This window comes from Chelon labrosus, assembly GCF_963514085.1.
Source record: "Chelon labrosus genome assembly, chromosome: 9".
Lineage (NCBI taxonomy): Eukaryota > Metazoa > Chordata > Actinopteri > Mugiliformes > Mugilidae > Chelon > Chelon labrosus.
The window spans coordinates 15,993,519-16,021,430 of record NC_140359.1 but is presented as its reverse complement, the minus strand read 5'-3'; the positions used below and the strand labels follow the sequence as shown (position 1 = coordinate 16,021,430).

Here is a 27,912-nt window from a genome sequence, read left to right as displayed (position 1 = left end):
CTGTCCGTAAAACCGGAAGTGTTTTGGTAAATCTTCACATGGATGAGGTAAATATATAGTATAAAAGTGAAAGTTGGGTTGGGGTTTACAGAAAAGCTTCATTATAAAATAATAAAAGTCTGAAATTATTTTTAATTGACACATTGTTGAGAGAACTTTTAATAATTATATCAAGTTGTTTAGTTTTCACGCGCGACCCTTAACAGGAATAAGCGGTTACAGAAGATGAATGAATGAATGTTTAGTTTTCAGTCTTGTAAACTGATTCTCAAAGCAAGAGGAGATCAAGAAATTCCCAATTCATGAAATCTCCTTTATCTCCTTCATCATCATCTGTGGCAGTAAAAGCACTTAAATAGCACAGAGAACTTTTGATTTTCACAAACAAAGAACTTCACTTGGTTAATTTTAGAGCGGTACATAGTATTTAAATCCCATTCAGCTTCTGCATCGTCAAGGTATTTCATCCAGAGTTCAAATGTGCAGATGGCTGCTTGGAGAAAAGTTAAGACACTCACTCACATTACAAAATTAACTTTTTCTCAACCATGTGCCTCGGAAGACATCAAGTGTTTTATTAATGAGGTTTAACAACTGTTCAGTCAGCATGACAATACAACATGGTAACATACTATGGATCTAAACTGGCACTACTTGTTTCACATGAATGTATGTGTTGTGTATATGTAATATAGCAATATTCATAATCCATATTAAAAGTGCTTTACACACATGCAGGGGAAAAAATCTAATTGTGCAATATTGTATAATTTTGACTTAAGAAATCTGATGCTGTCTAATTATTGGATAAATTGATTAATTCACTTGTGTTAATAATTACAAAAACACAAACCTGCTAAAATCCTTCTTTTAGAAAGTCACTACAGCTTTTATATTCTTTGTTTCAGAGAGCACAATCACATGTGTAGTACACTTAAAAACACATCGAAAAATCACCATAAAAGAAGATTTACAAATTACGTACTAAAGTAAAAATATTCAGAACAAAGTCTGTTCTAGTGGTTCTAAATCACATTTAATTCAGGCATCAAACCTAAAAGAACTAAAACATTCTTTGAAGCAACAATGGGTATTCATTCACAGAAGACAGCGACCATAATCACTGGTTAAAACGGTCAAAGATAGAAAACTAGAAAAGCGCACTGAAGCACTTGCATTCACATCAATCCCTGTTGCATCATCAGTAGCCTGTGTTTTTGATGGAAATCTTTTGAGCCGCCTGTATCTTGAAATCCTTGACACCTGTGGGAGCAAACCATGTTTTTCATTAAATTAAAGCTGATGAAAGAAATGCTCCAACAGTGAGTCACAGGGTAATGTGTGTCTGAGAGCGTCCTCACCTTCAGTGAGAGGGGAGCCGTTGGAAGAGAGGTGCCAGTATCTGCGGTCGCTCTGTCGGGCCTGCTCTCCATTCACCACACTTAAGAAAGGTCCCCACATGCTGGACTCTTTCTCAAACCTTCCACACAGCATCAGGGATTACTCAACACATCATACAGGAGGTACAGGAAAAAATAGGAACCATAATGGCACAATATATAAACTCACGTGAAGCCAACATTTTTCCCCTTGAGCTGTTCCAAGGCGTCCAACAGTGAGGTGCCCTTTGGCACATCCAGAGAGTAAACCGCTGTTGCTCCGCTGGACGTCACCACTTCCACTTCCACAGCCACTGTGGTCTCACTTGGTAAAACGACCACAGGGTCTGTGGACTCGAGCACTAGAGTGTCTGTAGAAAGACACACACCATCACAAAAACAGTGACAATGCAGACATAACCTCAAATCACAGAATGTGGAAGTAATGTTGCACGTACCATCCTCATCGAGGCATGCCTTGCTTTTAACTGCCAGGTAGGTTTTTTGCTGGAGAGCTGGCAGCGTCTGCGATACGGCCATAGGGTTGTGGTAGACATTGCTTCTGGCAGCTGTTCTCATGGCCTCCATTGAAGCATCACATTCTCCAACGTCAGTGCCCATTGCCAGTAAGGCCTTGAACACACCAAAACAAGCACGTTTGAGCTACAAAACAAGGCTACGACGCAAGGGAGAAAAAAAAGGGGGGAAATCCTTACTTGAACAGCAAGACCTGTGCTGAACTCATTACCCATGTGACCATCATCCCTACGAGAAGCCAGGAGCTTCTGCTTGATTGTGCTAAGGGCTGTGTCAAGCTCCGCAGCGTTGTGTGCATGAGAGCCTGAGTCCTTCACACACTGCAGTGCCATTCCAGCCATGGCAGAGGTGTCTAAGGTGAGAGATGCAAAAAAATATTAATACTGAACCAATATAGTCTTTCCTAAAACTGATTGATTGCCAAATAGTATAGTAGTAGGTGGACAATAATGCTTTATTTTTATACAAATTTTATCAGTCAGAATTAAAACCTGCATTATCTATTTTATGACCCAAAGACAGCGTTTAGGCAGGACTCACTCACCAACACCCCCACAGTCTTCATGTCCTACTGCTTTGATGAGCTTGTTGGTGACATGATTATTGACCCTGATGCCGCTAACGCAAAGACCGAGCACACCCAGAGAGTACTGGTAATAGTTGGTCAAAGGGCGGTGGCTGACTGCGCAAAGGAGAGGAGAGGAAAAAAAAGAAGAGCAAATCAAATATCACTTTTACACACCTTTTTGGAAATATGAAAATAAGAAAAACAGGATTCTATAAAACTTTTCAGACAAGCACTGGACTCCAAAAGGTCAAAAGAAACCTTACAGGCAATGTTCTCTTTCTCACGTTCCATCTGCTTCTTCAGTTGTGTCAGCAGCGTCTCACTCTTGCCGTCAACGGTGAATGTGACTGTGTTGAGGTCATAACACGAGGACTTCAGAGCCAGAGTGTAAAGCGCCAAGAGCCCAACAACTGACTGGCTGTTTGAAATAGAGCTAAACAAGACACAAGGGTCCAGGTGAGAACATCAAGGAAAAAGATATTTTCATACTCCAATAATCTATTTCTAAACTGTGCAATACCTTTGCATGTGATTGTGCAAATCAGTTTTCAGTTTAATGAGGTGTTGGCTTTCCTTGGCGAGGTTGTGGGAATCAGAAAGGCGCAACGCCAAGTGGATACTTGGGTTGGGGAGTCCTTCTTGCGTTTCCAAAGACTGAAGGAGATTCTTGTTGAGTGACAGGAGCAGCTCCGCGTTGGCTCCTCCAGTGTCTGGATTAAAATAAAAACATTCACTTTACATGCACAAAAAGTAACGAAATAACTCTCCGTTCTCTGTTCTGACGTCCACATGAACTTTTGAAGCATTGCAAAACAACAAGGGCTGCATCAGCAGTTTGACAAAGACAATCTTTACAGAAGCTTCACTGTTGTGTTCAAGCAAAAGAAATAAAACATGTCTTTCACCAGTGTTTATTCTGATATAATAAGGTCAACAAAAACTACACAACTTTTGTAATGAGCAAGCAATGTGACACATACAGAATTTCTTGAATTGCAAAATCAGTGAATGTCCTCAGTGGTGACTCATGTATTTGCAAACAAGGTTATCTCAGAGAGTTAATTATCAGAGAAAAGCTGGATTATTTTATGATAAATTACTTACCACATGGTTTGCTAGATGCAAAAGCCAGCAAGGCTGCGATAAAGACCAAAACTAGCATTTTGGATAACCTGTAGGTCAACACAAACAGAAATTGAACAAACTCATCCAAAAAGTAAATAAGTGTAGAACTGGGAAATCAAAGATGGTCGGTACACACTATAATACATAATAAACAGCGTTTCTCATCATGTTGTTGCAGCAGTTTGTAATTAGCTTCGAGGCTATTTTCAGTAAACTGCTGCTGTTTTACCTCTTTCGAGCGTCCAGCGTGAAGAATCAGAGCTGAGTGAGGAAACAAGTAGAGACATAAGTTTTTAGTACACCTCTGTCACATGACCGGTCATTTGAGATGACAAAACGGTGCCTTTAACCTCCAGCTTCGCATCTGTAATGTAAACAGGAAGTTGGGGATTATTATCTTGACAGTTGTACACTCTTCGCTCGTACAGTCTTCCGGTCACTGGCTCCGTCGAACTTGGAGAGTTAAATAAACTTACATTTTAACATAGCTGCTGCTAAACTATTAATTACTGCCAACTTTACGAGTTAAGTTTCCTCTCTAGCTATATAACTTCAGTGTTTTAACACAGGCGAGACTGCGTACTAAGACGTTTGACTTATTGGCACTCCATTTCCCAGAATCCCCCCCCAAACAAACGCACGTTCTGGAACCTTGACGATGCTTCTTGAGCTACTCACTTTTTTTTCCAGAATAGCTCGCTAACGTCAGATTAACCCTGCCTACTTTTCAAGCTGTCCACACCGCAGGGACAGACCATTTTGGGACCATTTCTGCTCGGCGATGTCGTCATACGGTTAAATTAGTAAACTTTACGCTTGTCTTTGCGTGCTAATGGCACTATTTTAATACAGCAACGCGTGAACTGACCGCAGCCAAGCTAGCTTAAACGTCGATATCAACAAAAACAGCGAGGGGCAGGGCGGCTGCACAGGTCGGTCTTTAAACGCGCCGTGTTTCTGCTTAACTTGTGCGAAGTTTTTATTCATTGCAATGATGGTATTGCGTGTTACAATGCCACATAAAAATAGCAATGTTTTGTCCGCAATGCCATACTAACGGTAACATGCTACGGTGGCGTTGTTGCTAGCTGGGAAACAGACAGCTGAACCCAGTGTAAACATAACTTATCCGTCATGTAGTTTATATAAAATACATTTGTCAGCCTACCTGACTGGTATCATTACTGATCTTCCAGATTAGAACCGTTTATAGTCATCTACTCGCGTGTTTCTTCAAATCATTTGGTCAACTGGATCCCCATGCATCACTCTGCTCCCTCAAGCAGTGAGCTGAGGTTTCTGCCAGCCATGTATTCATTTTCAGGCTCCACAAACCTCACTGAGTTTGACCTCGGAAATCCAAGTACGTCTGGTCACCTGCACAGAGCAGCAGTCTCTAACAAGTATGTACACAATGATTTGAGGGCTGTAAAGCACCTGCATACATTTGACATAAATATACTTTTCAATGTACTTATTGTGTAGTTTGACACATCTGTCTCTTTTGTCCCACTTCAGCTGGGAGACACGATGCCTCAGGAAGCACAGGAGGAGAGTAGATGATGAGTAAGTGAGAGATTAATTCTAAAAACATACTGAACACTAACGCTACTTTGATATAAAAGCAAATCTATTGTATTGATGTTTTAAACAGGGGTTGCAGCGCCAAAAAGAGGAGGTTAATGTTTGAGGCAGAGGTGGAAGTTTCAGAGAACTCGAGTACATCTCACTGCGACTGGCCAACAGCAAGCAGCTGTCCTCCTCTGTCAACGCAGCAAGCCAGCCCTGCACTTCCACAGCCCTGCACAACCCCTCACAATGTGACTTTGCCTCAGCCGTCCTCTGGCCTGTCGCGACCTGAGACTGAGAACTCCTGCATGGAGATAGAGGCGGCTCAGAGGAAGCTTCAGGAGATCGAAGACAGGTATGGAAATGTACGCAGAGTAAGAAAACTGACGCCTGCAGTGTCATTCCCAGTCTTTTTAAGACATCCTGTGTTAAAAGAGGGTACGTGTGTGATCACTGTACACAGTAGCTGCCATGGTCATATCTTCGAATGGCAAACAAACATTAAATATCTGCCATTAATACATTTACATACAAAGACACTGCAGAAATTGTTGTTTGTAATTGAGATTTAGTAATCAAGTGCAAGATTTTACTATCTATTGAAGGCTAAAGAAAAGAGGAGTATAGTGAAGCAATGCTTTCTTAATTTAATATATCTTGTGCAAGCTCAGCATGATTTGCTCAGAGGAGAGGAACAGCTTTGGATACATAACAGAATAGCCACATAAGTGACGTTTGTTAGGCTGATACATCTGCTTTAAAATAGGACCAGGTGTATAGTTTCTTGTATTCTTCCCTGGTGAGGAACAATATTAATGTGGTTGTTCAAAATGGTCTTACGTGTAGGTCACCACTCTGAGGTCAAAATTATAGGTGAGATCCAATCACTAAAAATCTGTTACTAACAGATGTTTTAGATATTTAGATTTTATTTTATACATTTTCAAGTTATTTCTTGGTTTCCTTCTGTGATTCTGTGATGTTTACGTGAACTAGCAGGTAAATACTGATGTAACCAATCACAGGACAGTAATCAAGTCCCTTTGCCTAAATACAACAGAACATTTCCTGATGCTTTTAACACCTGTATTTACTGACTGTTTTACGTCAAATGGCTGTTGTTAAAAAGGTCTGTTGCATTTCTCCCCACTTATATGACTCACACTGATTTTGTTTTGCCATTCACTGGAGGTGATGGGTTTTGTATCACAGGAACACGTTGTACCCTCTGTTTAAGTGAATACTGTGATGTATCCTAGAATAACTCTGGAAGATGATGATGAAGATGAAGATCTCGATGTAGAACCAGCTCAGAGGCGGCCCGTGCTGGTGATCTCTGACAGTTTGAAGGAGGGTCTGCAGCGCGGCATCAGTGACATTCTCCCCCACACTGTAGCCCAGTCTGTGTATGTTCTCCTTATATTTTGTTATTTGTACATTTATGTGGTGAATTTAGCAACAAGTCAAACGCATGACAGGACAGAGACGTTTGGTGTCCTTCTGGTGTGTCTCACCCGCGTCTTCCTCATACTTTTAGGAGTCATTCCTGCATGGAGTTGGTTCTGTGGCGGCCACCAGAGGATCCCTTCTCTCGGAAGTTGAAGGGGTCATTACAAAAACAGCGTAAACAACACACAGCATCTCGGCATCCCCCAACTCCGTGTCCATCTCCCTCCCCTCACAGTTCCCTCGGCCCCTCTAGTCCACCTGCCGACACACATTCTCCTCTGTACAGTTTTCCTGTGGCCCCCAACTCTGGGGAGGAGGACATGGAAATGTAATAGCGCTTATTCGCTTTAAAAGTCAGGCCAAAGTAAAAAGAAAGACTGGACAAGTAGTCACATAAAAGACTATAAAGGACTCGGACAACTTCAAGCTGGTTGGTTTGTTAAGGGAAGTTGGCTTTATATGAATATTGTGCTGTTTCAATCAGTTTGTGCAAGACGTTATTTACTTTACTGCTCAGTTCATGTTTTCTGACTGCAATCCCAAGCCACAATGTATAACATGAAATAGCTGACCTAATTAACTGTTTATTAATGTGAATTTCCAAGGTCTCTAGACAGGTTGCCTTACATATTTTATATTAGAAATCAGACGACGTGTACATAATTTTGCCAAAGCGTGGCAAGCAACAAGCTAATGCATTGTATGGCTTTGTACCTAACTTTTTACTTTGAATACTGGCATCGTTGAGTTGGGTTGTTCACTTTTGTTCACAGCATGACTTCCTGCTTGCAGTTATACTTGTGATGGAACTATAATCTTCCTCCAGTGCTTAGCAAGTGCGCCATTCGTGAGCTATGAGGAAAACTTCAATTGTATTTTCCTATGTACATAACAAAAATTGCAACCAGCCATCCAGTGTTATAATTGTTTTTTAATAAACGTACACTGTTCATGTGGAGATCCTGGATGGTATAGTTGGTTTTCATTGGAGAATACCTTGCTTAGATTTAGTATAAACCATATTCTGATGCTTTAAACATGGTATACTTGGGGAAAAGTAAGGGTCCTAGAACTGACTTCTGTAGGAATGCCACAAGGATCTGATCAAATAGCATACATAAGGAAAATAATTAAGTTTAAATACTGAATACCACCCCCGACACACACACAATATGTGCAATTGCAGTGTTTATAGAGAAACAACTACCCACTATTTTGTATATACTTATACATATGTTATAATATGTATACCAAGTTGATTAAAACATAATGCTAATGCTAACATTTAATGTGAAATTACTTGAGACAACTGTAACATGAAATAATTTATAGGGATACCCTCGAAGACCTGCCAGCTTTATGAGGTTATTCGACATAACTCACATGATCCTCAGCCTGCAGAGAAATGTCAGGTCATCACTCTCTATTCACTGTAACTGTAAACCATAAAATGCCTCAAGACAGGAACGTGACCCTGATGAGCACACTGTGTCATTTGTCACTGTGACCTGCTTGTTAATCTGCTATCTCAAGCACATGTTCTGTGACAGTGAATGATTCATTTGCGTGGCCACATAACATCTGAAACTACTCGGGGTTCCATGTCCTTAGCTTCAGACTCTCTGAACTGATGATTGGTTCAGAATCGCAGCACTGTCCTGACCCTGAGCGATCTGTGAAAGAGAAATCAGTATTTGTTGATTTTGAAAGATAGGCACAGGAATAATATTCAAGTGTTACTGATAATTTTACTTTCATATTAGTATCTTAATTAGTTAAAGTGGGTTTAGACATATTTTAAGATTTATTTTAGGCAAGTACTGTGGACTTGAACAGCAAAGATTCAGACATCTTTGAAAACGTGTTAGATAAATGATTATATGCAGAAAATAATTTCTTGAATAGGTTTCCTGAATAAATACACTTCAGAAATATAATTACTTAGATGCTACCTGAAGATACTTATTCATCTCCACTGTAAATGTATCAGTCATCAGCAACAACCTGCTATTGTTGCTATGAATGTACTCACGGTTGTAATATAGGACCCTGACAAATCTACAGGGATTGTAGCTCGGGGAGGTGGACTCCATGTGTAGGCCTGATTTTCTACACGAAGCTGCTTCACTCTGCTCTGGAGGTAACTCAGAAGTTTAAGTGAAGCCACGTCTGAGGGGCTGTGGGAGGCAGCAGAGTCCACAGCATGGAGGGAAGGAGGGCAAACTGATTTTTGAGTTTCCTGACGGGAGGAAGACGCACGCAATCAGATTTTTTCAACAGCAACAAATGAACACAGTCTAAAAGAGCTAAATCAAACCTGCTTTACTTGCCATCTACTGTATATATACAGTATACTATACACACATAGATCTACTTATTTTCTGCATTCAATTCATCCAAGTGAGCACACTTGCAAGGTTCTCAGGAGCAGTTTGTAGGATTTTTAGGTGTTTGCTCAAGGCACCACAGCCATGGACACAGAGGGGATCGAACAATGATCTCACAGGCCCAGCACTGCTTCTCTGACCACCATGGTAATGCTCTCACAAAAGTTGAACATTTACCTTTGCACCATCAGACCTCTCAAGCGTTCTCTGTCTCTCTTCTCGAGTCTTTGAAGCTTTTCTGTAAAATAAACAAACACGTACATGAAAGGTTGTTAAATGAATAATTAACGTAACTACATGAAGGAGTTATGGGTTGGCACGTTCATTAATACACAGGATTAGATGTTACAATCCCTTGTGCCAAAATCCCAGGCAAAACACATTTAGAGGCCCTGTCCACTCATGTGATATGACGCTTAACCTATAATCTAAATGAACTAAGTAAATGCTGCTGGCTTGAAGGCCCACAGAGCAGCAGAGGATAATTCGAACCTTGTGAAATATAAGCTAACCTAACGCTGCTGGCCTGTATGGCCCGCTCAGCAGCTAACCATAGCTACCAAGCAATATGAAGAAAGGTTGTTAAATGAATAATTAACGTAACTACATGAAGGGGTTATGGGTTGGCACGTATAGATAATGTTACATCTATGGTCATAACAGCTAGTTGAGGAGAGATCATGCTCTTGTAAGGACAGACAGCTGGTTAGTATGTCAGATTTTCACAGAGACAAGTTACCTGCCCCTTAACAACTTTGCCTTGCACCTGTCGGATGGCAAAAATGAACATAAAATTTTGAATACACAGCGTTAAGATATAGTATATAATGAAGATGCAGCTTCCATGTTGAGCCTGTTACCTCTCCAGTTCAGTGGTCAGCTCTTCTTCAAACTTGCATGCCAGGCGAGCTGCAGTGTTTTCCTTCCACTCAGCCATGCTCCTCTGAACCTGCACGAGCTCCAGGTCTTTGGCCTTCAGCTGCCTGCGGAGAGATGACGCCACTCCTCCCTCAGCTCCTCCATCACTCATCTGAGCCCATTTCAGACTGCTCAGCTCCTCAATGTGTTCCTGCACACACGTCATAGTCTGTAATTGTGTAACTGATGCGGTTTTGACTGTTTGTCAAACATGAGTTATACCTGGATGAGACGCTTCTTGATAGAAGACAAGGCTTGATCTCGCTCTACCCTCAGCTGTTGCCTCTGTATGCTAAGTTCTCGCTCCTGAAAAAAAACATAAACTTGTGAGTATGTATTCATGCATACATTTAATATACTCAATACAAAGTCAGAATTATACCTTATCTTGTCGCAGCTGATCATTGGTTTGTTTCTGTGAGACTAGCTCCTGGAGTAGACGGCTAATAAACATCTTCAGCTGCTCTCGTAGCGTTTTCAGGTCAGTAAGAGCCTCAGTGACTGTAAGCCTGAGCAATACGAAGACATCAGCGTTAGAGGCTAAACATCTAACACACTAAGTTGTTTACAGTGTGTTTACTTTTTACACCAGCTGTAAGTCAGGTAATTAAATTATACCTTGGAGGTAGTTCCCCTGAACTGTGTTTGGCTCCACTCTGCTCCAGCAGGAGGTGTATATGCTGGCACTCTGCTCCCAGCTGTTGTTCTATCTCAGCAGTGATTAGGTTATGGCTGCTCTCCTTTTCTTCAAGCATCACCCTGAGCCTGTCACTCTCTTTCACTGCCAGCTGAACATCCTGCTCGAGTCGCAGCACTGTCCTCTGACTCTGCTGTGAGAACAGACCACACTACGTCAGCTTTTATGCAACGTCACATCCCTTCATGTCTGTAAATCAAAGTCAGAGTCAGCTTTATTGTCAATTCTGACATGTGTGAGACTACTCTCTGTGGTTTTCCTGCACCTGAGCCATATATCTCTGTGACTTCTGCAGCTCAGCCTGGTGCTCCTCTTTCAGTGATTTGCAAATAACAGCCATCAAAGACTGCTGCTCTCTCTGCTGTGCACTGCTGTCACTCTCCAACTCCTGCACTCTCTTATAGATAAAAAAGACAATTATCCAAAGCCAGAATGAAAGAAAGTGCATTCAGATTTATTTAATTTTACATGTAGTTGGTTGTGAGTCTTCTTACTTTTCTTAGTTCCAACACTTGATGTTGAAAAGCCAGCGCTTTACTCTTCTCTCTCTGCATCTCACTCCTCAAGCTTTCCAGGCTCTTTCTGTGCTGCTCTTCAAGTATCCCACCATGCACCTGCATAGCTTCCACTTTTTCTTCCTCCCACTTCCGCCGCTCTTCCTCTACTGCTTTATGTACCTGTATGGGAGCACACCATGAATGTTATACAACCATGGTGAAAAAGTGTGTCGATTGTATGTTAGGCCTATCTAAGTACCTTTTTAGTGGCTTCTATTTGCAAGTCCTCTTCATGTCTCTTTGCCTCCTCCCTTTGCCGCTGCAGAGATTTTCTCAGCTTTGTTACTTCTTCTTCTTTGAGCTACCAGAATGGGAGAGCGTAACAACTTAAAGGTGTGAATCGTTTTAGTCATTGTGTACATATATGAGTTTGGTTTGGTTTTTCTCTAGTGGTCTCCAAGAATGTATTCAGTACAGACATGATATCGGTTAGTGACAGTGTACTTGGTACTTATAGTTTATATTGGGGTATTGTTGAAGTGGATTTTAGCAACATACTGACCTGTACAGAACTTTGCATGAACTCAATGTGTTGTGTGAGAGACTGAGTCTGTTCTTTCAAAGTCCTTGTTTTCTCCTCTTCACTCTGCTTATTAACCTGGAGAGGAATGGAAGATCAGAAGAAGAATTTAAATTTGAATATTGTAGATTATGTATTGTATTTCAGACTTACCTGCCAGCTTTAGGATTTTCTGCCCATGAGCTAGCGCACTCTTCTGTCAGTCTTCTTTAATAAAGACTGAGTAACTCTAATCAGTTTATATTAGTGAAATCAAAGAGCCTTGGCATTTACCATCAACATGTGGGCCTGCTCCTGGGCTTCCTTTAGTTCTTTGTAGTGTTGTGTTTTCAGGTGCTCTAGCTCCCCCTTCAGTCCATCTCTTTCTGCTTGTAAGGCCTCGTATTGTTCCTGCAAATGCAGCAGCTGCCGCTCTTTCTGGGCCAACATTTTCTCCAGAGTACCAAGTCGGATCTTACATTGTCCCAGGTCACCATGCAGCTCGCTCACTTGAACCTCAAATGCCTAACAGTAAGAAAGAGCAATAGTAGTGACACATGATGTGACGTGATATTTTTTTGTGTGTGTTATAAAGTAGCATGAAGATGAAAGGTGTCACCTCAATCTGTTCTTTTTTCTGCAGTTGTTCATCCTGCAGACATGAACATCTGTTCCTCAGTGAGCTCACTGTTTCTGTAGCCCTGTGGAGCTCCTCACATGTCTCCTCCAACTTCTGCTCCAAGATCATAACAATAAATATTCAAAGACATTTTAAACAAAGAAACTAAGTCTGATGTCTGATGATTGACACACAAACAAACATCTTCAGCTAAAACAATAAAATCAATGGCCTAATATTTGTATATTGGTGCCCCTGGTGCTTCCAAAACAGTTCTCCCTCATCTGGGAGTAGACACAAGCTTTCTGAGGGTGTCCTGTGGTGTCTGGCACCAGGACCCTGGTAGTGGGAGTGTTTGGGTCCTATGTGTTGAAGGGAGGAGCCTCTGTGAATCAGAATCGTTCCAGCGCATCCTGCAGATAATCGATGAGTTTAAGATCTGGGGAGTTTGGATGCTGGGTCAACACCTTGGGATCATTTTCATTTTTTTTAACTGTTTTATTAGCGGTGTTTAGCGGCATGTCGAGTTATGAATGGGCATGCATGGTGTCTCAGTAACATCCACATGAATGTCAAGACCAAAGGTTTCCCAGCAGAACATTTGACGTAATAAAATTATCGCTGTCATTCACACTTATGCTCGTACATATTTAAATAACAAAGAAGAAAACCTGAGTAACACTGTTTATTGTTTTTAGAGACAATTAGAGTCTTCTGAGAAAAACACAATATGGTAATTTTTCCATTTACTAGAAGTCTTTGTCAAGTTTATTACCGTTTGCCTGCCAAACAAATTCATAAACCATCATGCAAATTGAACAGCGGTGAATGTTTTATTGTTATTTTGTCTTCATAAAAATCAAACCAAACATAATAGTACTTTGGATGTTGTTTTGTTATACTGTGAACACTGTTAGAATTACTTATTAAAACGAAATGGTTTGTAATTTCCATTTAGTTATACATAGAGACTTTAATACTGTACCTCTTGCATGGACTCCAACTTCTCTCTTGCACATCGCTGCTCAGCAAACAACTCTGTTTTGGTACTGTCCAGCTGTCTTTCCATCTCCTCCCTCTCCAGCACTGACATGACATTGTTCTGTTTGTGGAGTATTGGAAAAACAAAAACAGAAAAAATAAATAGTAAATAATTCTTGTAATAAAAAAAAAAACATATTAACACTAAAAACTGAAAGACATCACTTGAGTGTGGTTTCATTACCCTGATCATGTAGGATCCATCCGTTAGAGTCTGTTTACGCTGACTCAGAGTTGCAAGATCTTCTTCAATACCTCTAACCTCAAGGAGACAGGATTCTTTCTGTCTCTGCAGCGTGTGTAGCTGGCAACTAATACATACATTGTTTTAAAGATTAAGAGAGCTTTCTTTTATACAGGATTATGTTGATGTTGTGAGTAAAAAATCATGTTGATGTATATGGCTATGTATGATGGAATGAGTTTGTTTTTATACCTAATAGACTCCTTCTCTACCCGGCTGTCTCTCAGAATAGACTCCAGAGTCTTCCTCTCCCTCTTCATCTGTGCTGCCTCTGTAGTCAGTCGCTCTAATTCCTGCAAGGCATGCTGGGGCATAAACCATTAACTGTTAGTATTGGTGAGACTTCAGAACATAGATTTCTAATAAACTGGTGAAGATGATATACTTTACCTTCCTTTTCTGCCTAAGTTCTGTGAGGCAGAGCTCGACATCTTTTAAATGAGCCCTCTTCATCCTCAGTGTCTCCTCCTCTTTCTCACATTTCTAAACAACATTAACAAGCTTAGCAATATCACACCTGTACACAGTGGAATTTCTCAGTCATATAAAATACACCTAGAGAGTCAGTCTTACCTGTTGGAGATTACAGAGTTGCTCTTTCATCTTGGTCCAGTCTGACTGAAGTTTCTCTGATGTCCTCTCAGGGTTGGACCTCTTGCTCCGGTGGTTAATTTCTTCATCAGTATCTTTATCATTGTCACTCAAAGAATCAGGTCTAGGAAACAGAAAAAATACACATAAACATCTAGAATCTATTTAAAAGAAAAAAAAAAAGATTTGTAAATTATTATTGTTCTTCCTTTTACCTACGAGTTTCTTTCCTATTACGTTGAGCTTTACGGAGAGAAAGACTTCTGTTGTGCACACGTCTATGAGAAGATCTCTGGTCTTTATGAATAAAGACAGAAAAATAATGTGACATATACAGATTAAAGTGTTTGTGGATACTGATTACTTGAAGAAACACATCTAGAAACACATCTACCTGATGTGGACTGAGGTTCACTTTCTTCCTGTGTGGGTGAGTCATAGTCACTCTGGGTAGTACAGTGGTCATTCATGTTTGTGACAGACTGAATGAGAGAGCGCCAACCTGGTGGGACGTCACACAGATTATGAGTTTGTAGTCCTGTCATTATTATTCTCTGCATTTAAAGAGCCTGTCTCTTTATCTCTTAAAATGTGGTTTGCACTGAATGTAACTGTTTTGATATAAGCTATATGTTGATATGTTATATCTAAACACATTCATCCACATATTCTGTACTCTCTTACCTGGCCAGTTGTGAATATGCTTCCTAACGTGTTCTGTGCAGACTGTATCAAGGTCACTGTCAATGGACACGGCGTCAAAACTGCACACAGGCACTCCTATAAAAAACAACAACAAAAAATTTCTTATAGTTACTGTTTTGAGTGAACAGATTCAGAGATACATAGTCAGTTAGGCCATGTTTGCAAATGTAGTGCAATCTGTGAGTGGTACCTGCCAAGCACCTTGCCCTAGGAGAACAGTTGCTGTTGTGCTGTATGTTTTCATGGTCTGTTACAACAACTGCTCTGTGAGAGACTGAAAGTGAGAAAATCAAAAGGTTTGTCAAGACTGTGGATCTTTTGGATGAAGGGTCAGAAGAATAAGTGCATCAATGTGCTTCACTGATTGGATTAGTGGTTCTTAAACTTCGTCCATTTACAAGCCAGAAGCCCAACCACAGTTTGTGAACCACAGGTTTAGATTATGCTGAGTTGACATTTTGGACTAAGGTCAGTCCAAGAAGCTCTCATTCATGATGGAAAGGTTTCATCCTTGGGGGGTAATGAATGTGTTGAATAGATTTCAAAGCAATCTGACATCCCTGTGAAAGATTTCAAATTAATTTTTGTTACAGGACTTTTGTCTTATTCTTGACAGTCTGAAAAAAAACCCTGGAGCCTAAATATCCATACCAAATTAAAGGCTTTATGGCAAGAAGCTGTGGATAACCGCTCTGCATCAACTCTTTGTTGTACCTACCGTTGCTATCATCCCCAAGCAACTGTGGTGATTTGTGTATCTCTCCGTCTCCTCGTTTGTCACCCACATGTGATATATTTACTCCATAGCTTTCAGACAGACATTTCTCCGGTGGCTTTCTTTGATCCAGCTTGTTTGTTACTGTGTCTTTACTGCTTTCTCCAGTTCTCCCAACATTAAGGAGACCTTTTCTGTTTTGTTTACTCTGGCGAGTGTCACTGTCAGAAAAGTCTGTCGTCTCTGCCTCTTCTTCTTTGTATAGTTGTTGCATGGCACTGTCCGGTAAAGCCAGTTCCACCATCTCCTCTCTGAACCGTCTGCCAAAGTCCTCAGTGCAGATACTGTCTGAAGGAGGGTGTGTTTCTTCTGCCATCCTTCCTTCATTACAGGAATCTCCAAGCAGCCTCTCGAGCCTCCAGATGACCTGCTCCCTGCGAGACTCAGTTTCCTCTTTGTCTCTCGTCCATCTATCCAGCCTTTTTTTAGTTTCCCCGTGGGTGACAGGACCTTCCCAGCTGCTTGGGGTATTCTCTGGGGTAGAACAGAGGAGAGATAGTATGTTTTTGTCACTGATAAATGATCTGCACTTATAAAGCACTTTTCTATGTTTAGCTGTTCAAAGCTCCATTTACACACTAACTCTCTCACATGCCGATGGAATTAAGGGGGCAACACTTAAACTAATTTTAGAGGAAGGAACAAAATTACCAGAGCGTCCGAAGCTTGGGTTTGGCCTTACAGAAAAATAGGTCCACTTTAAACGTTTATCTTGACGACCATTTACATAACGCAACTCAACAACAACAGAAAACAACAATTTGAGAAGAATTTAGCTTTAAAATGTAGAATTTCTGATATGTCTGATTTCAAAATATTACCTGATGTGTGCTCCCTTGTTGAATTGTGTATCAAATCAAAGCAAGACATGGGAGTGTCATTTGTTTGAGTTGTGCTTCCCAGACCTGTGTCTTTGCTCAGAGACTGACTCCACCTAAGAGGAGCTAGGAAAAAATAATCCACAAGATTACCACCTGACAAAAAATTCCAAATCTGCCATTAGGTGGATGATGTGACATAAATAACCTGTATTGCTGAGGTCATGCGCTCTGGAAACTGCCTCACGTTTCTGGGGCTGGACCTGCGCAAAATAATCACGCTTACGTAAAAAATAAAGCGCACAATCCACTACACATGCAGAGAGATTCAGGAAAAAGAATAAAATGAAACTAAATGACAGTCACAGACCTGCAGACGACTAAGCTGAGCGTCCATTGCATCTAGGAGGAGGTCACAGTGGTCCAGTTTGAGAGGTGGAGAGTCCAGTTCAAATGTGCTACTGCTGTCACTGAAATCTGTGAAGGCAGACAACGGTGTTAACACGAGTATTTGCAAACTTCCCAAACTGTAAGAAACTCATGATACTGATGTCCTTACCAGTAAGAAGAAGCTTGTCCGTGTCCTCTGTGTCTGCTCTGTCATTGCCTCTTTCAGCCATGTCCTGTAGCTGAAGACAAACATTCAGCAGTAACAAACAGGGCCCACATCCTCAGCTCACTGAGCGGTCATAATAAAGAGTAGGGGGGTTTATGTTGCTCAGTTGTCCAGGAAACCGAGACAATTTAGCTTGTTAGCAAGACATACGGACTTCCTTTCTCTGAGGAGGACAATCAATTCTGTCCCAGACATGGACATTAAATCCAGGAGCTGTGAAAGTTACACTTCAACACTAATGCAGGATTTCTCCTCTTAAATATTGGATTAGTCATGACTGAAGTGCCTAATGTTCAAATAGCCTAATAAAGATTTGCCCATTAGTGGAGTCTATTTTTTTAAACTGTACAAGAGTTAACCAAACTACTGGTGCTTTCTCAGTTTGTCTGAAATTGACTTCATTTCATTTACATGTAGCTCATTGAAACACATTTAAAACACACCAGTCTAACACTATCATACAGCCTCAAACACACAGACTTACTTTAAGAAGACCAGAGCAGAGACTTTAAATCGATGCCGAACTTGACTCTTCAGCGCTGAAGTAGCTACACAGCTGCTGCTCGGAGTCTTGATTGACGGGAGCTTCAGGTTGCCCTGGAAACAGTTAAACAGCTCGCGACTATAGCTAGGGTGACCAGATGTCCCGCTTTGTGCGGGACAGTCACGCATTTTCATTACTTTTCACACGTCCCGCAAATTGAGACGTTGTCCCGCATTGTTACTGACAGTCAGACTCCAGTTTCGAAATGCATGTTTTACAATCTGGCATTTATCAAATAGCTGTTTGGAGAAAGCAGTGAGGGCTGTCATCAGGGGTCGGGGCGGGCTGTTTGATCATGTCAATCAAACTGGGACGCGGACGCAGGTTAACGGCGCGCCCACCAACAACAAACAATGCAAATCAGATCAGAACGGCATGCAGCGCGAGACATGGAGGGAAGCACAACCCGTACGACTGAGAAGAGGAAATGCAGCTATAATAAAGGCTGGGAAACTATCTATCCAATGCAAGGCGAGTCTGGTAAAGTTTGCTGTGAAGTTTGCTTGAGTCATTTTTCCGTTTCACACGGAGGTGAATACGACGTGAAACGACACAGACAATGCGAGACGAAACGTGTTGCTCACCTTGTGAACTTGGGAAATTTGCATTTAAGCAAGTTTTTATATATATTTATATTGTAAAATATATTTGTTAAGTTTTTATTTGCAGGCTGTTATGTGCTACTGAATCAATCAGATGGCAAAGTAATGCCATAAGCAAAGGGGCAGAATAGAAATGTTTATTTTTTCTCATAGTTCTTTTAGACTACCTTGATGCATTGGTATCTCACATTGTCCCACATTGTCCCACACAAACGTAGTCTTTGTCCCACGTCTGGCGAATTGGGATCTGGTCACCCTAACTATAGCGCCCATGGTTACATCCACGCTCGCCATGGACCGTGAGGAGGACGCGCACTGTCACGCGCATTGCGCCAATAGCGCCAATATTAGCGCCTAACACTTTGACGTTTGCTTGTTATCGTTAACTAAAAGAACTAAAAACATTTTATTTAACGTAATAAAATATTTTTTTTTTTTATTAAAAAAGGTAAATGAAAATGAACTGACTGCCTTTAAAATGAATAAATAAATTATACCAGTGCCTCACGACGTTTTTTTTTTGTGTTTATGTGTAACTTATCGCTATATATGCATATAGTGTATTAGCTTATCCTAGTGAGACATGAATTTCTATAAATATAAGTTTTTTATATATGAAAGTATTATTTTTTTCACTTTTGTATATTGTTTATATATACTTTTTATACATTCTTCCTTAATGCTATTTGATTATTTTTACCCTTTTTGCTGACTGTGATTCCACAGCAAAGGTTTGCAGCATTTCCACCAAACAAATTACAACAATTCTTCATGCTATGTAGTGTTTTAAAGTTGTACACATCTGGAATTGTGCCAGTGTGGCTCTTTTTTATTCTCCTTAGAAGGGGAGTTATTAAATTACAAGTATAACAAACACTATAACAATATAACTAACAATTTCATGATTAAAAACCAAACAGACTGATATCCAGTGTCAACAATAACAACTTTATTATCCTCTTTTTTCATCGTTGTGTCTTTGTTGTTTAAAGACAGTGTTATACAAGTATATTAAAAGGAAAACACAATAAAAAAAAAAAAGAAGAAAACCTCAGTTGAATCCGCAGTTACGCCTGAATACACCTCTGTGTATATGGGAAGTAAGAATAGTAGTCAAGGCAAGTCAGTCACCTTTACCTCCTGTACCAGGCCGCTGCTGTGTTGTGTCTCATAACCTCTATCGTCATACAGATTATTAATGTCACCATCCTCTCACTAAAAAGCTGAGTCACAGTCCAAGGAGAAGCAGGATTCAGTTTAGACAAGGCAAGAAATATCCCACCCCATCTTCAATAATTTACTTCTTCCTTAGAACTTAGCAGAATCAATCAAATGAAACAGACATGTGTGCCTCACCTGCTCAAAAACCAAGCTCAGTATGCATATAAACAATATGAAAACACCAATTTAAGAATAATGGCACCCATGAGAAGGAAGAATTCAGAACAGAAAATAAAAGCATAAAAATTAAAGCTAAGAATCACACCATTATGACTTAAGAGTTATGAGACAAACAACGAGAAGAGGGGTAACATCAGAACCCTCTGAGACAAGGGAAGGCAGATGAAGAGGTTTTATTTCAGTTTACAGTACACTCTCCATTTACACTTTGGTTACTTCTGTATCCCTTTCTGCATGAGGCAGACAGCCGTTCTGTTTAAAGCAACAACAGCCACGAGCCAACAAATCTAGTTCTCGCTGCAGTATTGCTACGGCTGTCCGGTACTGTTACAGGCCCGTAAAGGGGCAACTTCAGTAGTCACCATCAAGTACTGAGGTCACGTTATTTGGAAATATATTAATTAAAACATACGATGAGCTCTCCATTATCATTCAAAATATAATATGTATTCTCAAATATAAAATCATCTCAAACGCAGTATATTAAAGTAAACCTCTAGTGAGCCTCAGATTGATCACTGAGAATAAGGAAATCACAGATTAACTTCTCTTCGCCGCCATTCACCAATCTGACTCCCAATGCAGGTGATGCAGAATTAACAATTCTCAAAACAGCAAAGATGGAACTTGTTGCTTCGATAGTGTCCATCCTCACTTGTGACACCCTTGATATGATTAAAAGTGTACACAACCACTATCAACACCTATGTACATGAGTCTGTGAAGTCTGTGCGAAGCAAGTGAACAAGATAAGAATCAAAGCAGAAAAGCAAAATTAAAGGACTAGTTAAACATTCTGGGAAATGTCCATCTGATTTATTTATTTTTTTGTTAAACCAAAACTGTCATACCTGTGTGTTCAACGTAGAACAAACCCAGCAGCAGACTAGCTTATCTTAGCATCAAAAGATAAAAACGAGCTAAATTGGCCAGGTTGCAGGCACCTAATTGTTAATTTCCTGCTTTTCAGATCAAAACCCTAAAGTGCAGAAACAGCAAAATATGGTTTTATCAGGTCGTCATGGGCAGGACTGCTCCTTAGCCACATGCAGTGATTTCCTGAAGATTACACAGATATGTTTTAATTGGTGGCAGGCAGATTGTTTGCCGTTAGACTTAAATTCAGAGACTCTGTGCTAAGCTAAACTAAGCTAAACTGCAGCTCATATTTACTATACAGCCATGAGAGAGGTATCCATCTTCTAATGTAACACAGGCAAACAAAACAATTCTATTTAAGTAGTGAATTATTCCTTTAAAGATATTTAGTGACTGATCAAACTGCACTCATGGCCACCACAAATAAAAATGTATTAAAACCTTATATGTAAATGAGCAAAGAAGCAGCGTTTTGTGCAAAAAAAATAAAATAATAATAATAATATCATCATCATTCATTTCATTATCAAATAATCAATTCCCTGTTAGAGAATCTCACATTTCAAGAGCTCATATTATCACACTGAAAATCTCTATCTGCCAAGCAGTCAGCACAGAGTAGTTCTGTGATGTGTCTTTTCTCCAGTGCAGTTTTCACATGGCCTGCAGAGGAAACAACTAAACCACAGCTATTATTAATGTGTAAGAATCAAGGTCGTTATAAAAATTGATTTTCTGTGTGTTAAGACAGCTTTTGGCCAAATAGCGGGAAACTCAGGGTTAATGTCCATCTTTGCAGAATCAATCTGGATTCAAAACTAAAATTACAGCAAATCCTTCAGTTTCATTCAGTTTTTTTTTTTCAGTACAGATAACTTAATACTCAGATTAGTATAATTATTATCCATTTTACAATATCATTGTTTTATCACAAAATATTCACACAAATAGACTAGATGGTAGTTACAATACCTCCAGCCATGAATTCTACATTCCTAACAATAATTACAAAAAAATACTAACTGGATTTCAAAACTCTTGTCGCCGTAGACTTGTAGTGCACAGGTCAGGGGACTCGTTCCCTTATTCAGTCAGTTAAAGGCAAAAAGACTCAGGGTACCTTTGTGAGCTGATCCCAGATCAGCGTGTCCACAAACGGTGAATGAGTTGTGGTGAGGCTGGAGCGGCAGCAGGGACACTGTGGCTCTGCGGCTACAGCTGACTGCACAGTGGAGTGCTACAGGAACCAGCCCTGTCTGCTTCTATACCCTCCTGTCAGCTGAGGCCACTCTGGGCTCCTTTGAGAATCCGCTCCAGTCTCAAATACAGAAATCTCACTGGAAATGTCTGAGCTACAAACTAGTGACTAATAGAGGCTGTGGATCTAATGTTTACTATAGAAACCAAAGTGTTCCTGGGTGGTAACTACTGACGGTCTCAGTGATCAGGTGTAGATTTAATACTCTTTAAGATCATTGAGAGTGATGTCAAAATGGTCACCAAGGATACAGTAGAGAAGGAGAGCACCAGAGGACAAGGTAAAGTACAGAGTGAAATGTTCTCAATATCAACACAGAGATATGTACTAACCTCTAGTCAACCACAGTGAAAAGTGCTTAGGTCTTTGAATGAGATCCTTATTAGAGTGATATGAATGTGTTGAAGGATAGTCAATGTTGTACCACTGCCAGTGCACTAATGTGTTACGACTAAGGGTTTATCTACTACCTGGCTAATCAGAGTCACAAATGGAAAATGTCTGAAATGCTCCGAAGATTAGAGGCAATTCATATTCAAAATATGAAATGGATAAGTAACGATATTATCTCCGAACAGATTGAACAGACTAACTGCATGTGTTTAGAGGGAATCCCCAATATTCATGCCAAATAAAATATATTCTCGCCTCAATGCAAATTTCATTAATTCATCTTAACCAGCCCAATCAAACATTAGCTCTAAATATGGAGACTCAAAGTGTTGAAAATTAAGTAAAAATATTCCTAAATAAATCTATCGGATGAAACCTAAGCATAAAATTCTGAAAATATTCCAAAATTTTTACATTAATCCAATTTCATTCTCCTTATTTTCACAATCAAACAGAGAGTATGATAAACTAAATCTCTATTTACGTGGCAACGTAATTTGTGCTGCTTATTCTGATCAAAACACCAACCAGCTACGTAACGAGCTCCACCTTGTTTGTGGAGCTCAACGAATGGTAAAACAATTTGCAAAAATACTGAAATGGAATAAAACCTGCAATTTTATATAATAAGGTAACATTCCTTCCACATATCTTTCTGAGCTAATGTTTTTTTTTGCTTTAGTTTATTTATTTAATGTTTAACACTTTTGGTCTCCGTAGTTGATAACAAAACTGATGAGACAGACACTGCATTCAGGTCTTAGCCTCTTTCTTAAACAACCTAAAGGGGCAAATAATGAGCATTTGTAATCATTTGCATAATGAAAAAGAGGGAACTAATTTCAGCCTAAATAAATCTCAGTTGTGCTGAATGAGACAGAGGTTGAAGACTTTCTTGCAACAACTGAAATACTGACGTGTGTATTTAACACTGTTCTATTAATGATTTTGGAAGTCTGTAATCATGAGCTGATTGGATGTGGGTTTGTCTCCGACTGGTAAACCTCTTTGACGGAGCAAACACAGAAAAGTGCATTGTGGGTAGCGCTTACGGAGCACCGGAGCATCGGGACTGTGCAGGTGTTACAATTCCATTTTATCACATCCGCACCGTATCTCACTGGTGTTTCAGTACGGTGTCGGGGAACGCCGCATCTTTATCCCCACAGTAAAACAGAGTGAGAGTGTACGTTTGGAGGTACGTTTAATCAGAGAGTGTGTAAAACACACACATTCTCATAGTGACAAAGGTCCACAGGGGGCTCGTTAGCCAGCTCCACTGCTTAAGGACCAGAGGCCGAGCAGTTCCTTGTCTGTTGTCTGAGGTTAGGTGTGATCCGAGTTGAGTTCCTGGGTTAGAAGATGTCAGGACACATGCTCCAGTCCTGCCTCTCCTTCGACTCCCAGTACCCGCCCTTGTACACAAAGTTTGTTTCTCCAGTGACTGAGTCCCTTCTCTGGTGAAACCACAACGGCTGGTAGCCTTCATATTCTCTACCTGTGGAAAGAGGCGCCAGTGTTATTCAATCCCCATCATTTAATCACCTTCAAGTGGAGAAGCCACAGCTGCAGGCAATTCACTGAGTAGTCCATTCACCTTCATACAAATGCATAATATGGGAAGCAATCGATCGCTGTGCACTGCATTTGAGGTAGCTCCAAATGTGAACCGTGCTGTGACGGTGAACAAGTCGAACTAAAAGGCGTCAATAAAATAATAATAATTAAAAAAATAACGAGCTGGATATGCAAAATGTAAAAACCTGTATCAGTCGTGGTGAAGGTGAAAATCATAATAACTGCTGAATAATGAAACAGCAAACCAGTCAAAGCAAGGGAGAAACTGCAGTTTTCTGATGAATGAACATTTGTAGAAATTTAAGAATTTAAACTCGGTTTATGAAAAACACAGCGTACATTTATGTTAGACGAGCAAAGCTGAGATCAACTTGTTGGTAAGTGCACCAGAAAAATGCCCAATCAAATAAGCAGAATGGAAAATTAATCGCTTGCTATTGTGGCTTCACCGTGGCACTGAGGGAACATTTGTATCTGTCATTACATGTAACATATTGCTGAGGCCACGTCTGAATCAAAATGTCACATGTATGCAGGAAAAAGGTATTTTTTTGTTGTTCTTTTTTTTTTTCCTGAGCCATTATTTGGAGTTGACATGAGAGGGGTATCATGCAGTTCCCACACAGAAGCAGACCACACAGAGGACACACAGGGGATGGTGTTTGTGTGTGTATTGTGTGTGTGTGTGTGGGTGTGTGTGTGTGTGGGAGTGATGCACAACAGAGGGGTACAGGGCAGCCCCCACTCACCAGAGTCATAATCACACTCTGACCATCAATAGAGGGAGGAAAAGAAAGACAAGTCATGGGTACATCAAATACAATCTGGCCTACACACAACACACACACACACACACACACACACACACACACACACACAGGAATGCCACCAGGATGACACGTTTCTGCTGAGGTCTCTGCAGAGTTTAGACTAGTTTGTATTACAGCTAGCTTGTCTTAGCTCTTTTATGTTAAGCCCCGTCTTCTGACCTTTCATAAATCTTGATTTCTCACCATGTGTTAATATTGGCTTTTCAAACAGAGAGTCATGTACTTCTAATTCAGCAGGGTTTTTTCTCGTGAACTGATCATTTAAATTTGAACCAAACAAGAACTCGAGCTGTTAGCATCCTACATCATAACGTCTAATCTGAAAGTGATTGAGTTTTTCACGATAGGATCTCTGAGTTCTCTCACTTTGCAACTTTATGTCCATTCCCTCACTTCTTTCTTTCTTTCTTTTTTCCACTTATCATGACTGTCTCTGCTACTCTTTACCTCTCAAACATCAGACTCTGTTCTCCGTTTCATACCTTCATCCACAGCGTCTGAGGCCTCGGCTTCCCGCCTCCGCCTCACAGCTCTTTGTTTCTCCTCGAGCCTCTGCTTTTCCGAGTTGGCTTCATCCCATCGACCTTCTTCCATCAGCTTCTGGTCCGGCCTCAGACGGCTGTCTGTCAGTCCGACACCTTCCTCTGGCTCATTCAGGGTCAATGCCAGTGCTGAGAAGTAGTACATGTTCTCTGCATTTTCCCTGAAAAGGTGTTACAGTGTGATGTTTTACAATCAATGATAAAGACTGAACAAGGCATCCGTTACACAACAGCTATGACTCATACTGTATAAAGCTATGTTCTGCCTTGTGAGGCTGATGAGACGAGCTTACGGGAGAGGGTATTTCTTCCACAGCAGTTTGGGGGACAAAGTCTGATAGACGGTCTTCTGCTTGCCCTCTGAACCACTGCCTCCTCGGCTGCTCTGAAGGATCTTTGCACTCTCGATTTTATCATCCCATGTACCCGAGAGGATGTAGTGCGCCTGGCCCCCACTATCTGCCACCACACCTGTCACCTGGAATGAACAAAAATAATTCAGATAGGATGCTAAGTAGCCTTGACAAGACATTAATACACTTCCACTAGTATATATAACTCCAAACTGCAGAAGAACACCTCTGTTTTCATTATTTATATAGGTAGAATATTCAGTTTCAGCTGCGTGACACTAGATTTATATTTTTTGGTACTTTCCAGCAGGAGGCAGCATTGCACCTAGCACTGCATCTAACCCCAACACCAAATGACATCACGCCATATCGGGCATCGGCAAAGTGTGGAAAAGGAGGTATTTACCTTCCGTGGAACATCCCTGGAGAAATAACTGTAAGGAGAGAACTTGAGTTGGCAGGTCTCCTTGGTCCTGTTATTCACAATCTCAATGTCGCCCGACTGCACAAGCACAAACATAAACAGGACACAACAAACACAGGGAGAACGAGCTAGTAAGCGTTATCGGTTCACATCACAGGACAACAATCCTGGACTGAAACAGGTAGAAAAGGCTTGTAAAGTTGAGCCATCAAAACCTATTTTCTTGATCAGGAAGGTATGACACGTCTATATGAACACCCAAAAAAATTTGACTACTAGTTCCGCTGCAGAGCACTGTAGGAGGAGCAGGAGGCAGTGTTGTGTTTGTATGTGTTCTACCAGCTCGTGCATGAGGTCAAACACGCACAAAGTGTGGCATGATAAACATACCTGGTCAAATTCACGTACCCATGACTTATACAGTCAAGAAATGTCATCATGTCCAGACAAATACTTTGCCAATGCTTTGCTTTAGTTGATCTTCTACTGACAATAGTTGCTACTAGCTGGAGAAATGCTTCTCCAGTTTTATAAGGGGTTGTTTGGTTGACCTTGTTCTACACCAGAGGACAGCAGAGTGGCAGAGAAGACCAAAGTATGCAACACTGGAGAAAGTAAAACAACTATTGGTAGGATTTTTTTTTTCTCTGTGGACTTTTCAGCGGATGGGGGAGGAATTTCATTAGACTAGTATCCCAAATTTAAGTATAAAAACTACAGTTGCAGAATAACATCACAATATTAATATTATATTATATTGAAACCTCAATCTGATGCATATTGTGTTTTGGTGGTAAATACTGAACAAACACAGAACACCTCAGGGTACCTTCATGAAATAAACATCCACGAGAATCTATTCGACGTTACTGACTCGTTATTCTTTGTGGTTTAATGACTCTGAGCTGATAATTCTAGCCGATATAACCTGATATTTTCGTCTTTATGTAAATACACATAAATACCAGCAAACACCGACAGACAGATTGATAAGATACAAGTGGGAACACGCAAAGAAATAAAGAAAAGAAGGTGTGTGTGTGTGTGTAACACAGTTGGCTCTGAACACATAGACGCGTGAAGCCTGCCCCTCCCATTGCATCCCCCCTGATATAACTGGGACACCTCAGAGAAAGAAGATGGTGTTATTTTAGGGTGTTATTAGAGATCAAAGCTAAAGATAACTCCCCAGAGATCGCGGAGACTCTCATTCATGTGCTGTAAGGCTTTGTTCTGATTCCCTTCTTAACAGCACTCTACTTTACAGGTCTATACCACACACACACACATCTGCAGAACAGGAGAAAAACACATCTATGCCGGGATGTGGGTTTGGAGATGTGGTTGGATGGCAACCACTGAGAAGTGCTCATAAACAGACCTGGTCAATCCACAGCTTGCCCACAATGATGTTGTGCACTGTGGAGGTGACCTTTCTCCACACATAGTGGTTCCCGCTGGAGTGGAACTGCAGGTGGATGGCACCTGCGGACAGAGATGGACAGAAGACTATAAGAGAAAAGAAATATCACAAGTGCTTTGTTATCAGTCAGCAGCTGCCAACCTGAGAGTGATGTCTTAGATTGTGGGTTTGGTTTTGGGATTCCAAATCAAATGCACTGATGCTCTGTGCACAGGCAATACATTTCTTTAATCCCAGAAGATTTGAGGACATGTATTTCACCATAAACGCTTTCCACTTAAGAGTTTTTTTCTACTACACTGCACCTCACAGCGAGCGTATAACTGGACTTGAGAGAAGTCAGATTAATACCTCTGCATCCCTTGGCTGAACCTATCAAATCTTTCATTTATCTGAGCCAACAGACTGCTGCTCTTTGCTCTCCCTCTACAAAATAGAGCTCCCTTTATACCCATATTTATGTATGTGTCAAAGGGGTCATAAAACCCTCCTGATTCACACCCTTGTCTCTGGCTTTAGATTGTGTGGCAAGCACTTCATTGGTCTACTGCTCTCACGTGAGCTGTAGTCTTTCTGGACTGACACTTAATT

General features: G+C 40.7%; 4 protein-coding genes across 4 annotated transcripts in view; 1 reads left to right on the top strand and 3 right to left on the bottom strand.

Moving 5' to 3' along the window:
* Nucleotides 1–198: 198 nt before the first annotated feature.
* Nucleotides 199–4,143, bottom strand: tcn2 (transcobalamin II). The gene is made up of 10 exons (XM_084551358.1): nt 3,839–4,143; nt 3,589–3,656; nt 3,005–3,194; nt 2,748–2,917; nt 2,461–2,598; nt 2,096–2,268; nt 1,838–2,012; nt 1,570–1,750; nt 1,362–1,480; nt 199–1,263 (listed from the first exon to the last, which is right to left on the bottom strand). The coding sequence occupies exons 2-10, from the start codon at nt 3,644–3,646 to the stop codon at nt 1,202–1,204; spliced, it is 1,266 nt and encodes a 421-aa protein (XP_084407484.1). The 5' UTR covers nt 3,647–3,656; nt 3,839–4,143; the 3' UTR covers nt 199–1,201.
* Nucleotides 4,144–4,320: 177 nt separating this feature from the next.
* On the top strand, nt 4,321–7,863 carry ccdc117 (coiled-coil domain containing 117). The gene is made up of 5 exons (XM_084551360.1): nt 4,321–5,012; nt 5,128–5,175; nt 5,264–5,533; nt 6,438–6,584; nt 6,716–7,863. The coding sequence occupies exons 1-5, from the start codon at nt 4,870–4,872 to the stop codon at nt 6,957–6,959; spliced, it is 852 nt and encodes a 283-aa protein (XP_084407486.1). The 5' UTR covers nt 4,321–4,869; the 3' UTR covers nt 6,960–7,863.
* A 1,966-nt stretch (nt 7,864–9,829) lies between these two features.
* On the bottom strand, nt 9,830–19,427 carry LOC311493210 (uncharacterized protein; the record flags this gene model as incomplete). The annotated part of the gene is made up of 22 exons (XM_084551770.1): nt 9,830–10,083; nt 10,155–10,290; nt 10,551–10,762; nt 10,895–11,026; nt 11,124–11,306; nt 11,386–11,487; nt 11,689–11,784; nt 11,980–12,210; nt 12,305–12,418; nt 13,290–13,406; nt 13,530–13,665; nt 13,782–13,894; nt 13,980–14,072; nt 14,163–14,304; nt 14,586–14,682; nt 14,865–14,960; nt 15,076–15,224; nt 15,477–16,215; nt 16,482–16,634; nt 16,726–16,741; nt 16,849–17,005; nt 19,378–19,427. The coding sequence occupies 22 exons, from the start codon at nt 19,425–19,427 to the stop codon at nt 9,871–9,873; spliced, it is 3,477 nt and encodes a 1,158-aa protein (XP_084407896.1). The 3' UTR covers nt 9,830–9,870.
* Nucleotides 19,428–22,922: 3,495 nt separating this feature from the next.
* Nucleotides 22,923–27,912, bottom strand: part of osbp2b (oxysterol binding protein 2b) — a gene marked incomplete at its 5' end in the record, with an annotated part of 43,482 nt that continues 38,492 nt past the window's right edge. Inside the window, 5 exons of the mRNA XM_084551664.1 lie at nt 22,923–23,669; nt 25,062–25,282; nt 25,415–25,599; nt 25,881–25,976; nt 27,280–27,383. Coding sequence (XP_084407790.1) covers nt 23,527–23,669; nt 25,062–25,282; nt 25,415–25,599; nt 25,881–25,976; nt 27,280–27,383 — 749 coding nt within the window. The 3' untranslated portion in view covers nt 22,923–23,526. The remainder of the gene's footprint in view (nt 23,670–25,061; nt 25,283–25,414; nt 25,600–25,880; nt 25,977–27,279; nt 27,384–27,912) is intronic.

Coding starts and splice junctions, on each gene's coding strand:
- tcn2 (XM_084551358.1), bottom strand. CDS start 3,646: ATGCTAGTTTTGGTCTTTATCGCAGCCTTGCTGGCTTTTGCATCTAGC. Junction 3,195..3,588: donor TGCATCTAGCAAACCATGTG/GTAAGTAATTTA, acceptor ATTTTAATCCAG/ACACTGGAGGAGCCAACGCG. Junction 1,264..1,361: donor CGGCTCCCCTCTCACTGAAG/GTGAGGACGCTC, acceptor TTGCTCCCACAG/GTGTCAAGGATTTCAAGATA.
- ccdc117 (XM_084551360.1), top strand. CDS start 4,870: ATGCATCACTCTGCTCCCTCAAGCAGTGAGCTGAGGTTTCTGCCAGCC. Junction 5,176..5,263: donor AGGAGGAGAGTAGATGATGA/GTAAGTGAGAGA, acceptor TGTTTTAAACAG/GGGTTGCAGCGCCAAAAAGA. Junction 5,534..6,437: donor CTTCAGGAGATCGAAGACAG/GTATGGAAATGT, acceptor GATGTATCCTAG/AATAACTCTGGAAGATGATG.